At 44.1% G+C, this 12,240-nt stretch overlaps 1 protein-coding gene across 9 annotated transcripts in view; it reads right to left on the minus strand.

The window, feature by feature from the left end:
- The window catches only part of ITPR1 (inositol 1,4,5-trisphosphate receptor type 1), a 328,509-nt gene that overhangs the window by 183,588 nt on the left and 132,681 nt on the right, over positions 1 to 12,240 (minus strand). For 6 of the 9 annotated variants that reach the window (XM_086697548.1, XM_086697544.1, XM_086697542.1 and 3 more), the window contains exons 8-13: positions 11,867 to 11,965; positions 10,761 to 10,844; positions 10,506 to 10,652; positions 6,309 to 6,404; positions 4,780 to 4,824; positions 728 to 882 (exon numbers count right to left, since the gene is read on the minus strand). In XM_086697548.1, coding sequence (XP_086553674.1) covers positions 728 to 882; positions 4,780 to 4,824; positions 6,309 to 6,404; positions 10,506 to 10,652; positions 10,761 to 10,844; positions 11,867 to 11,965 — 626 coding nt within the window. The remainder of the gene's footprint in view (positions 1 to 727; positions 883 to 4,779; positions 4,825 to 6,308; positions 6,405 to 10,505; positions 10,653 to 10,760; positions 10,845 to 11,866; positions 11,966 to 12,240) is intronic. The other 3 variants (XM_086697546.1, XM_086697550.1, XM_086697547.1) reach the window with 1 other exon arrangement.

A 12,240-nucleotide genomic window follows, 5' to 3' on the forward strand; every position in this document is an offset into this window, starting at 1 on the left:
CAGTTAATCCCTCCACCAAAAGGCATTGTTATGCAACAAAACTAAGAGTCAAATTTAATAAAAGTACAAAGAACACTGGTCTGACATCTCAATATATTACTATATTCAGTGAACTGCAAATGTTCCTTTTTCCAGAATTTCTTAATAATTGTTTCTTTAGTTAACTAGGAGATCTCTCAAGTGTGGGAATGTGGAAGAGAGTAGAGGAAACTAGAATTATGGAGCTACTTGAGGGGCGCCTGGGTGGCTCAGTTAAGCATATGACTTCGGCTCAGGTCATAATCTCAATTTTGCTAGTTCAAGTCCTGTTGTCAGGGGCTTCCTGCTGCTCAGAGCCCGGAGGCTGCTTCGGATTCTGTGCCTTCCTCTCTCTCTGCCCCTCCCCTGCTCGCTCGCTCGCACTCTCTCTCTCTCTCTCACACACACACTCTCTCTCTTTCTCAAAATTAAGTAAAACATTAAAAAAATATATATCAAGCTATTTGAGCTTATGGTTTTGACTTGTTTACCTCAATAAAGCACTTCTTGTCCAACTACAGAGAACTTACTAATTGATGAGCCATAAAAAAAAAAAAAAAAAAAATCAGACACCATTCCAATAGGCAACCAGAACAAATCTTTTACAAGAGCTTCGAGAAAGGCAATGGTGATTTGGAACCCAAGAAGCCCAGCCAGGCCACAGATATCAGCTCTGACTTACTTGGGATAAGTCATTTTAGAACCCTACCTTGGGACAAGGCTATCACCTCCACGGAGAGTGGTGGGGTCCAGCTCAAAAATGGAGGAGATGTCATTGCCCTCAGGCACAGAGACCAGGGAGTACACCATCTTTTCTTGGGCATTTCGCAACCTGCTTCGAGAGGCATCCTGATCAGGATCCACCTGAGGAGGAAAAATCATCAAGTCATGGATTCTGTACGCCAGACCCTTCACTCACTACAATCACTGCACAGTCCACAGGAACAGGGAAGAAACAATAGTGAACATCAGCAGTTGGCAGGAAAAGAACGAGAGTTTCAGAGCAGTCATAAAAGATGATAATCGGCCACCCACGCCAAGAATACTGACACTCTACCTTCTTGTGTTGCAATAAAAATGTTTAAACAATGCAGGGTTACAATAACAGATGTCCATGGAAAGAGTGCTATAGGTGACGAAGAAGTCCATATAGCTACATCCGTCTGCAGTAGTTGGAAGAGAAAAGAAGCACTTTGAGAAAACTCATCCTGTGGATTTGGTTATGGGACACTGTGTTAACCTACAGTTCAATTGTCTAGCAATAATATGATACAGCTACTTCCCAGGAGGAAAAGGAAAATCAAGTAAGCCTGAACCCAGGTGTTCGTAAACAGAGATCCCAGTGTGGCCAAGAAAAATATCTGAGAAGTCAGACTAGCCCTGAAAAAAACATTTGAAATTAATCACGGAGTACTGCCAATGACAATTCAGGGGAAAAGAGGCCTCTGTTGCGATGTAAGGGATTTGGCGGAGATTGAAGAAAATCTCTGACAGTCAAGACTAATGAACAATGAGGAAAGCTTTCCTGAGAAACTGTTAAGAACACATTCTAGGCTCCAGAGCCCATCTGCCTGAGCAGATCTAAGCACCAAGCTCAGACTACCGTGCCTTTTCATATGCTTTGCGAGGTCTCTCCCAGAGCTGAGACTCTATGTGGGATTATTTTTAATTTTTAACAGCCTTATCCAACAATATCCACCTGCAACTACCAGGAAAAACACATTTTGTCACTAACTTGCTTTGCTTGAGCTGAGGCACTGACTCCTTTCCAAACAGGAAATGGATAAAAGAAAATTAAATCCAACAGGCAAAGGAGAGAGCTTGAGAGAATTTAATTCTAGGGACTAACATCTAAGATGGAGGCAACAGTGTGCTCTAGGAGTTTATCTGCAGCCCCAACTTTTGTATGGGTAAAGGAAGAAGGGAGTGGGGGGGGGTGGAGAGGAAGAGAGAGGAGGGATGAAGGGATAGAGAAACAAAGAAAATACAAATGGTTCTTTTAATACCCAAAGGCTCTGTCTCCTCCTTGCTATACACTCCTCCAATATCTTATAGCGCTACCTTAACAAACCCACAACTTGTTGATCTATCTACACTCAAGTAGGAACCAACTAGAGAGTACCAAACATCTCAGTTCAAGAAAAAAGAACTCTGAATAGAATTTGTCCTCTTCTAACTACTTTTACCTGCAAAGTCTTCCACATCACTTTCAAAATAAACCCTGACCCGATTCTGGTCTGAGATAAATAGCTCAGCGTCTGAGCTCAGTTCAGCTTCAGACCTGCCGGCAGACTGAAGAAAAATTGAAATTGCATGAAATGCACTCTATCTGGACCTGTGACTGAGCAACAGCGTCTTCATGTTCTTTGTGTTCAGTCGGCGTTTGCCACCTAGTGGGAGGAAAGGCACATGTACAAAAGGCTGTCAGACAAGAGCTAGTGTGCGTGGGGCTCATTGGTGCTGATGAATTGAGAAGGACAAGCCCAAGAAGCTAAGTAGGATTCCGGGTGAAGATTCCCACGAGCACTGGGTGCCAAACCCAGGGAAGTAGGTGACCCAGAACAGAATCAAGTTTCCTCCCCCCAACTTTTACAACTCCAGCTTTTCTGCCCAAGTTTCCTAGCCAACAAGAGGGGGAGGGTTGCAAAAAAACTCCTTCCTGCCTCTTTCCAGGGGCAGGAGCTGTGCTGATGGCCTTGGGGGTCCAGGATGAGCCCCCCCCCAACCCCTCCTCCCCATGAAGACTAACCACCCATGCACCATTCCAGAGCAGCCAGGACAATGCAGTCCAGACCTGCACCCAAGCCTGCTGGCACATTCCACCACCATGGCATGTAAAAGCATGAGAAAGATAAAGAGATGACTGAACTCTCAGAGACCCGAACCAGGTGATGAGTTAGGACCACTCTCTGGTTCTTTACTGGTCCAACAAAGATCATAAAATCTCCCCTAACTCCTTCACGCAGCTGCTGTGCAGCCCAGATGAACTTGTGGACATAAAGGCACTAAAAATGTTACTGATCTGATGCAACTTACATAAATGCCGCTTACTGAGAGCTTACTAAGGGGCCGCGTCTTATGCACACATTACTTCGTCCTTACAACAAGCGTATCTATCCACCACTCTTACAGGTGAGGGAATGGAGGCCCAAGGAGGAGCAAGGAGCTTGTTTAGTCACACAGCTCATACGTGATGGGTCTCCCATTTAAACCCAGGTCTGCCTCTCTTCCCTGCCCTGCTTTTGATCATTATGTTCTTCCTCTTGCACTACAAATGCCAGACCTCCCCTCGCACATCAGCAGTCCAGGAGAGCAACCCCATTACTCACAGAGCTCAAGGTTCATTTGCACATCGGCTCTCAGGGACAGAAGCCACAGCTCTCCTTCAAAGTAATCTCAGAGGGGAGACTTGCTGTGTGTGACAACTCCGATGGCAGCACTAATACCCATAGATTCAAGTCACGCAAAGCCAATTTTTTCTCTCAAAGTAAAGAAGGTGCAGGGACGAGAGCTACCTTATGAAAAATAATACTGCTTCCAGCCCAAGCCTCCCAAGACAAGCCACATGAACACCATCCACAGATGGTGGGCAAAGATTTTCCTGCACATTGGCAGAAAGTTGGACCAGGTCAGTGCTGTCTACCTTCCAGTTAGTTGCAAGGGCAGCTTTTACAATGAGCTCTACAGATTAAAGGAGCAGGACACCCCTGAGCTCCCTCAAGAACTGGGAAAGACCAAGTACAGGAATTAATGATGTGATGCCCTTAGAACTCCTCTTCTTTCCTTCCAAAGCTAACATTGTATTCAAACATAACTACAAGGTTCACCCTTCCCACAGAATTCGTACTTTCCAAAGACAATTGCATTCTGTATTATCTCCACCCCAAACCCCTTTATTAAGGTATCCACTTGAAAACCTTTCAATTCTTTCAAAACTTTACCCCCCAAAAACAAGTAACCTCAATACCTCCTACCATATCCCACCAGAGATGACCACATGAACACACCATGTCAAATACAGTAGCAAATGTTTGCTTTGTTGTTGTTTTTTTTTCACCCTAGACCAGAATGAAGCACTCCACAAGAGAAGTGTTCTATTGATATCCATCATTTTCATGTAACACAACCACTGCCCTCTAACCCGTAATTGTAGACAACTCAACCCCCAAGGGCCTCCAAGTCAGCATGAATTGGCAATATGGCCTCCAAAGAGAGATCCTGTTGGCATTAAATTTCAAACCAAATTATAAAATCTATTTCTGAATTTGCATAAAGGACAGATGGATAGACAACTGAGCATCTAAGCAGATGACAGGAGCACCATGCCTCATGTGTTACCTCCATCACCTACATGATACTATCCACTTCACAAACTCATTCCTTGAAAAAATCTGAGACAGTCATAGTTTGAGGTCAACAGCAATAGAACACTCATTTGTAGAAGACCGACTTCTAAGGAGCCATCCCTGTCTCTAACCTAGGGGCATTCCCAAAGATACCATCAGCTTCTCCCACTTAAAGGTGGAGACCGCTTGACTAAGCACACAGAAAGAGCATCATCACTGGAAGTCTTGGACCAATGGAACACAAGGAGTAATGACTGCCTTCAAGGGAAGCATAGAACAAGACCCTCTTTTAAGGCTCCCTAATGGCTCCCCTTCCCCAGCACTCAGTGACAAGTGGCAGTTTCTTAAACAGGGTTCCAGATCACTTGGCCTCACCCTACCAGATGGAGACAAGAAGGCTCTTGCTCATACTTACTGAGGGCTGAAACTCCAGGCATTCTTCCTCAAAGTCAGGGTCTACCTGATGAAAAAGAATCATTAGGAAATTAAAACATCCATTGATTTCTCCAGGACTCGGCCCCACTTGCAGGAGACTTCAAGGCCCGCGAACATCTCTGAACAGCTAAAATCTTGTCCCTTCCCTCTGTTTATGAAACCGGCATGCCACAACCACACACGTCACATAAGTACAACACACATGGAATGATCTACCAGTTACCAATAGACAGCTCTCAAGTGTCGACAGAAGAACACAATGAATTCACTAGCAAAGCAACAGTTAAATGCCTTAAGTAAATAAAAGATCAGTATCCAGTCACTGATAGTCCTGCTTTGTTTTAGTTAGAAATAAAAAAAAAAAAAAACTAGAAATAGTTTTAGTTCGTGGCCTCCAGCAAGAGTTACACTCGCTTCAGAACATAACAAATAATGCAACCATCAAGGAGCTTTGGCAAACCATGTAATCAACATTTCCTCGCAGCTGGTTAGCTGGGTCCAAAATTCCGTATGGCACCATTTTAAATTTCAACTTAGTGTTGACCTTTGGTTCTTAAATATTTCAAAATCATCAGTTCCTCAAGTATCAGGCATCCCAGGGGATTCAGGACATTTAGATTCAGCCTTCCTTGGGGTCAGGTGTGGAAGCAATACTGATACCCAGGCATCACACTGAGAATCTCTGAGCCATCCCACCGTGAAACCAGACAACAGGAGGTATCTTTTGATGTACATCTAGAATCTGATATGAGTAGGTATTGTACATCTTCCAGCAGATCAGAGTAAAACTCAGCATCTGTCACACAGTATGATGGCTCCTTAACACAAAAATTAAAAAGTAAATTCCTCCTGTCCTTCAGCTTTGAGTTTTGCCTTTCCCCAAAAGCCTTTTACAGACATTTAAGCTAATTTCCTTGATTTTTGGCATTCCTACAAGTAAAAGATAAGGCCCTGCCTATTTCACTAATGCCTGAAAACCACAATACTTTATAAAGTTGTCTAATTCTTTATGTGTCTTAATGCTTCCGGCTTTACAAAGCATGTTTCCCTACAGCTGAGTCCTGGACATTCATGTTAGGAGCAGGGTTGGTAGATAAGATGTGGGGAGAGCAGAATGCAAGAGCAAAAATTTCTATAATCCTAAAATCCAGATTAGCATTCTTTTCTTTAAAAACAAATCTACTCTCTTAACTTTCAAATATAAAGTACAGTATTAGTAACTACCATCATCATGCTGTACATTACATTCTCACGATAGCAGTATTTTCTAACTTACTTTCTCCCCCACATCTTGATCAACATCCCTGTGAAGTACTAAAATGTGTTTATCATCTTTACCTTTTCTTGTCTACAAGCAGGAAAATGAGGCAGGAGGAAACAGAAAAGCAGAAGGAAAAACAAGGTGACTGAGCATTACCCCAAGTGTCTAACTACCCAATGGCCACAGGTAAATGAAGAAAAAGCAATGTATCGGCCTTGAAAGAGAGAGACACTGAGGCCGCTACTTACCTCTGCTGCTAAGTAATGCCCAGTAGCAAGATGCTTGAAACGGAAGAGGCTATTCCAGTATCCGGCTCCACCCCGACATGGGTCATGTTGGACTACCTGCAAGGGGAGGAATGATTAACAGGAGTAGAAGAAATGTCAACCCATGCTAAGATAACACGGACACTTCACACATAGATTACAGTTCAGGAGTCATATCTATTAGCCGAAAATCTTCTAAGAAAGCCACTGCAATGATCATATGTAATGTCAGAGCTCAAACATATGGAAATGTTATGCTTCTCCTAAGAAGATAGTCTCCAAGTTAACACAAAATGCTTATAGTAAAAAGTTGAAGGGAAGGGGTGCCTGGGTGGCTCAGTCGGTTGAGCATTCGACTTCAGCTCAGATCATGATCTCATAGCTCGTGAGTTTGAGCCCCGCATCCGGCCCTGTGTTGACAGCTGAGAGCCTGGAGCCTGCTTTCGATTCTGTGTCTCCTTCTCTCTCTGCCCCTAACCCACTCGCATTCTGTCTCTGTCTCTCTCAAAAATAAACATTAAAAAAAAAAATTTTTTTTTTAAAGTTGAAGGGTTTTCAGGTTATTAGGTTTAATGATAATGAAGTAGAAGATTCTACAATTCATCCATAAAAGACATGACAAATGAAAAGAAATTTCAGAGAAACTGTAAAAGCATGCTTATGCTGGTATTCATGTGCTGCAATACATAGATAGACCTATGCTCTGAAACTTGAAGCTCAGAGAGCCAGGGGTCAATTTACCCTAAAAATCCATGTAACTTCAGCGTCTGGTCATGATAGAGTAACTGGCAAAGGCAGCTGATGTCATGAATAATTAGTCACTGCACAAAATATATAAACTTGCCATAGACACCTAGAATACCTAGAAAACTGGATAAAACATAGGAAACAACTGTGTTCAGATGATGGACAACAGGTAGTATATAACTGTGATCCCTGAGTAAAGGGAAACAAAGTGATCTCCATGATTTGTCCAGCTTTCTGCTTCAAGGTCCTCTCTGGATGATACCACTGAGAGGGCGAATCCAAGCAGAAGACACTGGTCTGAGTCGAGGAGGCAAATCAGAATTTAGGGAGACTGAAGTGTCTGGAATGTGTGGGGGCAGAACACAAAGCTTCCCACAGAAGCTCCAGACATCTACGCAGGGGACCCCACCAGTCTTTGGTTGATTACAAAGTTGCGGATGTGTAAGGTGAAACCAGAAGGCCAAATGAAAAATAACAAGGAAGCTGTGAGCTCCACGTTCTCAGAGCTCATTCTCAGAGCTGGGATGTGTTCTGAGAGACTCCATGGAACACCTGGGGCATTCAGTAAAAATGTCAAAAGGGTGACACCTTAGTATCAGGGCCAATCCAGGCCTTAAAAAAGGACTGTAACATACTTGACTTAACAAAGCTTTAAAATAAGCCTCCGAAGCATCGAACTCATTCACAAGTAACTGTACTGTCTGACAAAACAAAACTCAAAACTTTTTTCTTTTTTAAAGGAAAGATTTTTTTTTTTAATGTTTGTTTATTTTTAAGAGAGAGACAGAGTCTCTCGCAGAGAGAAAGGGAGACACAGAATCTGAAGGGAGGCTTCAGGCTCCCAGCTGTCAGCAGCACAGAGCCTGATGTGGGGGGCTCAACCTCACAGACCGTAAGATCACGACCTGAGCCAAAGTCAGATGTCCAACTGACTGAGCCACTCAGGCGCCCCAAAACTCCTTAAAAGAAGGCAACAGAATGCAAACACTCCACATAGAGTGCACTGTCTCTCTCCCTCTCAGTGGTTTTTTTTTTTGGCACTAGTATCCAAATCACACATGAAAAGTCATTCAGACTCTTTTCATAAAACTCTGTGCAGAGTACAATGGTGGTATCAATGATCAATGACCAAGGTCTGGCTCACAAGGAGTTTATAACCTAGCAAGACTGATAGTGTCTCTATGTAAACCCTAACCCTAAAGAACTACCAACAAGTGCTAGGTGTATAAAGAGAAGGAGGCAAAGCGGAAAATATGGAAAAATAAACACATGAAAAAATGCTCAATATCATCTGCCATCAGGGAAATGCAGATTAAAAGCATTAAGACGGGCACGTGGGTGGCTCAGTTAGTTTAGCGTCTCTTAATTTTGGCTCAGGTCATGATCTCACTGTTTGTGAGACTGAGCGCCACATCAGGTTCCGCACTGAGCATGAGCCTGCTTGGGATTCTCTCTTTCTCCTCTGTCTGCTCTTCCCCAACTCTCTAATAAACATGTGAAAAGAAAGCACCACAAAATTTCACCACACACCTATTAAAATGGCTACCATGAAAAAGACTGACGTGCCAAGTGTTGGTGATGATGTGGAAGAACTGGGACTTTCATACTCCGCTGGTAGGAATATAAAACGGTACGAGCACTCTGGAAAGCAGTTTGGTAGTTTCTTTTAAACATATATCCACCATATAATCCAGCTATTCCTTTACTAAATATTTAGCAAAGAGAAACGAAAGCTCATGACCATAAAGAGACTTGTACACATTTAAAACGCCCACAGAAGCTTTAGTTGTAAAGCCAAAAGTTGGATCAACTCAAATGTTCATGAACAGATGACTACATTGTGGGATACCTTACAGTGAAATACGACTCACCAACAGAAAGGAATGAACTATTGATACATGCAACAACATGAATCTCAAAATAATTATGCGGAGTGCAAAAACAAGACCAAAGAAGGTTATATACTGTCTGACTCCATTTATTTAAAAAAATTTTTTTCAACGTTTTATTATTTATTTATGGGACAGAGAGAGACAGAGCATGAACGGGGAAGGGGCAGAGAGAGAGGGAGACACAGAATCGGAAACAGGCTCCAGGCTCTGAGCCATCAGCCCAGAGCCCGACGCGGGACTCGAACTCACGGACCGCGAGATTGTGACCTGGCTGAAGTCGGATGCTTAACCGACTGCGCCACCCAAGTGCCCCTGTCTGACTCCATTTATACGAAGTTCAAGAACAGACAACACCCAACCATGGAGATGGAAATCAAATTACTGGTTACTTTTCTAGGAAAAAAGACAAGACAGTTCTGAAAAGGAGGTTCAAGGGAGACTTCTAGGTGCTACTAGTCTTCTAGTTCCTGACCTGGGTGTTGGTTACATGACTGTATGTGTACGTAAAAATTCATCAAGTTGTGTCTTTTTGACCTGGGCACTTTATGTCTGCTGTATCTCAATAAAAACATACAACAGTTGAAGGAAGGAAAAAGAGAGGAGGCAAGCCAAGACAAAAGCATGTACCCCAACAGCTGCAGTTAAGTAGAGAGGAGGACTTTGGGGGAGGGGCCATGTCCCTGCCGATCAGGCCCTAGTCACCTCTGTCACCAAGCACTCATGCCACTGACTCTTGGGTTCGACCTCATCTCTCTCCACCTCGTCTCAATAAATGACATGCCGTGAACAGAATCATCTATATCCTCAAGCGGCACACTGACTACATTACTCCCCTTCTCAAAACTACTCTCCAAGCTCCTCCCCTGCTTATGACTTAAATCCCAGCTCCTCACAGCCTGGGTATGAGCCCTGCAACCTCTGGTCTCTAAAACCAGTTTGTTTCATTTCCCTGCCTATCCTTTCCACCCCACCAAAATGGGATGTTAAGCCTGATCTCCAGACCGTCTCACATTCCCAATTCCACACCACTGTCTGATACGAAGTGACCTTCACTCTGTGTATCTCTGCCTTTGGAAATACACATCACTCTCTAAGTACCAGCTCAAATGTTACCTTCTTCACCCAACCTGAACTCCTCCCTCCCTCATCTCGATCTCCAGAGCACGGGGAATGTGCCTCTACCCACTTCGCCATCCAGTGATCTGGGTATCTTTCTACCCTATCAATGACAGGAGACACCTCTGTATCATGCTGAGTAGGCACTCAATAACATATTGTTGTGACAGACAAATGAGCAAGGGAAATTCGACACAGAAGGAAAAGATGATACGATGCCTAAGAGAAACAAAGGTCCAGTTCCAGTTGCCAGCTTGCTTCCAAAGTAGACATCATTTTCCTCCAGCAGCACATCCAGCTTCCTTCAGATATGGTATGAAACACTTGTTTATCTGTCATCCTGACCCATTTTTGGAAAGAGGTGGGCTTATGTACCCTACAGGCCCACGAGTCCTCGCTCTCCCTCTCTGGCCCCACCTCTTACCTCCACCTCCCACAGGGCCTTTGAACTCGTGGCAGATGTAGCTGACTGCCGGCCTGTAGTTCTCAAGAACACATGCTGCTTCTTCCTGTGCTCATCACAGGTGAGGAACTTCTCCTGCTCCGCATGGAACAGCCTTACCACGTCACCCTGAAAGTCAACGCATGGAGGAATTGAGGGAAACCAATTCTAAAAGAGAACTTAGCTGCTGCCCCATATAGAGCCGAGTGCTGGCGGCCCAGAAAGTATCCAACTCACCCCCTTCAGTATGTCGTCTTTGTTATCGCTCCATTTCATGAAAAGGACAATTTTCCAGCTAGTATTGCAGTTGACAGAATTTACCTGGAAAACAGATGACAGTTATTATTTTGTTTTTAATGTCCCCCACAACAACTGTGTCTTCCAGCCCAAAAGCCCTAACATTAAGATCACAGGAACTGCAAATTCAACTGGCCTGTCAGATGGGTTTGGTAATTGATGGTGCATTTGTGCCAACCACCATGTATACCCAAAATGACTCCAGGAACCTCGCTCCCTGACCTTCTTCTCCAAGTCTCTTGTTCTGTAGCCGAAAAGTAAAAGCTCAATAAAAACAAGTACTAATAAAAGCTATAAAGGTAAGAAGCGTCCAGGGAATACATTCTGAAATGTGAATGATCATCACCAAAAGCAGCAGCCACTGCCGGAACACTAATTATGTGCCAGGTGTGGGGCTACCATCATGCCCATTTCAGAGATGGGAAAACTAACGCACAGGGAGATAAGGGAGATGCACACTAACTAACCTACAGACATGGAGCTAGGGAATGGCAGATAGGGGATTTCAATCCACATCTACTGGACTCCAGAGCTGATGTTTTCAACCATTAGACAAGTACTTCTGTCACAATCAAGTCACTGTCCTTTTGTCTTATAATTACCAATTTGAGACCAAGGAGAGGTCCTGCCAAAAGCAACCTAACACTCTTGCAAGGTTGCTGATGGCCTGTAGCAAACCCACCTTAGTCAGCCAAAGGCAGGCTCTTAAGGGAGACCAATTGGAAAAAGGTGCCCCTCTGGCCAGAAAAATTTTGTACCAGGGCACTTTTCTGGCTGAAAAAATTAGACAACAATCCCCCAGTGATATGAGGCTTAGTACACTGAGCCCCAGGGTAGCTACCAGCCCTCACCCACCACCCACTGCCTAGGCTTGCACACCACCACATGACAACACTGATTCTGGGCTTTGATTGCTTACCTGAAGAAGAGGTATGCTGCCCCAAGTCAGTCATGAGGTCACTTTCAGCACGCACATGTTTTGGCCCCAGGAAGGACTGCTCTTATAGCATATGCCTACCCACAAGCCATAATGGAGTTTCCCTTACCTCATTGCAGCCTGGGTTATCCACCAGCTGATGGCTGCTGGCATGTAGGGGCTGGCCAGCATTGACGGGGTTCAGTACAACCTTGTCACCTATGACCACCTGGCAAGGAAGAGACCAATAGAGCTTTTCACCAAACAGGTCAGAAGTGGTGGAGGGCAGGTGAGCATTCTTAGTCTTCCCCTTAAATGTGGCACATCCTAAGCCAGCAGAGCTGAAGCTTTTGTAGTGCGGGCCAGGCACAGAAGTCCAATAGCACCTGTCCAATCCCTGGAGAAATGCTACAACCAGCATAAGACACCACTTCCGGCTGTCAATATCCCCTTTTCCCTATGTTAACAGATACATATAAATAAGCCCTCACTAAATATTTGGAG

The sequence above is a fragment of the Puma concolor genome, chromosome A2, assembly GCF_028749965.1.
Source record: "Puma concolor isolate L17-30 chromosome A2, mPumCon1.1.hap2, whole genome shotgun sequence".
NCBI classification, from domain to species: Eukaryota; Metazoa; Chordata; class Mammalia; order Carnivora; family Felidae; genus Puma; species Puma concolor.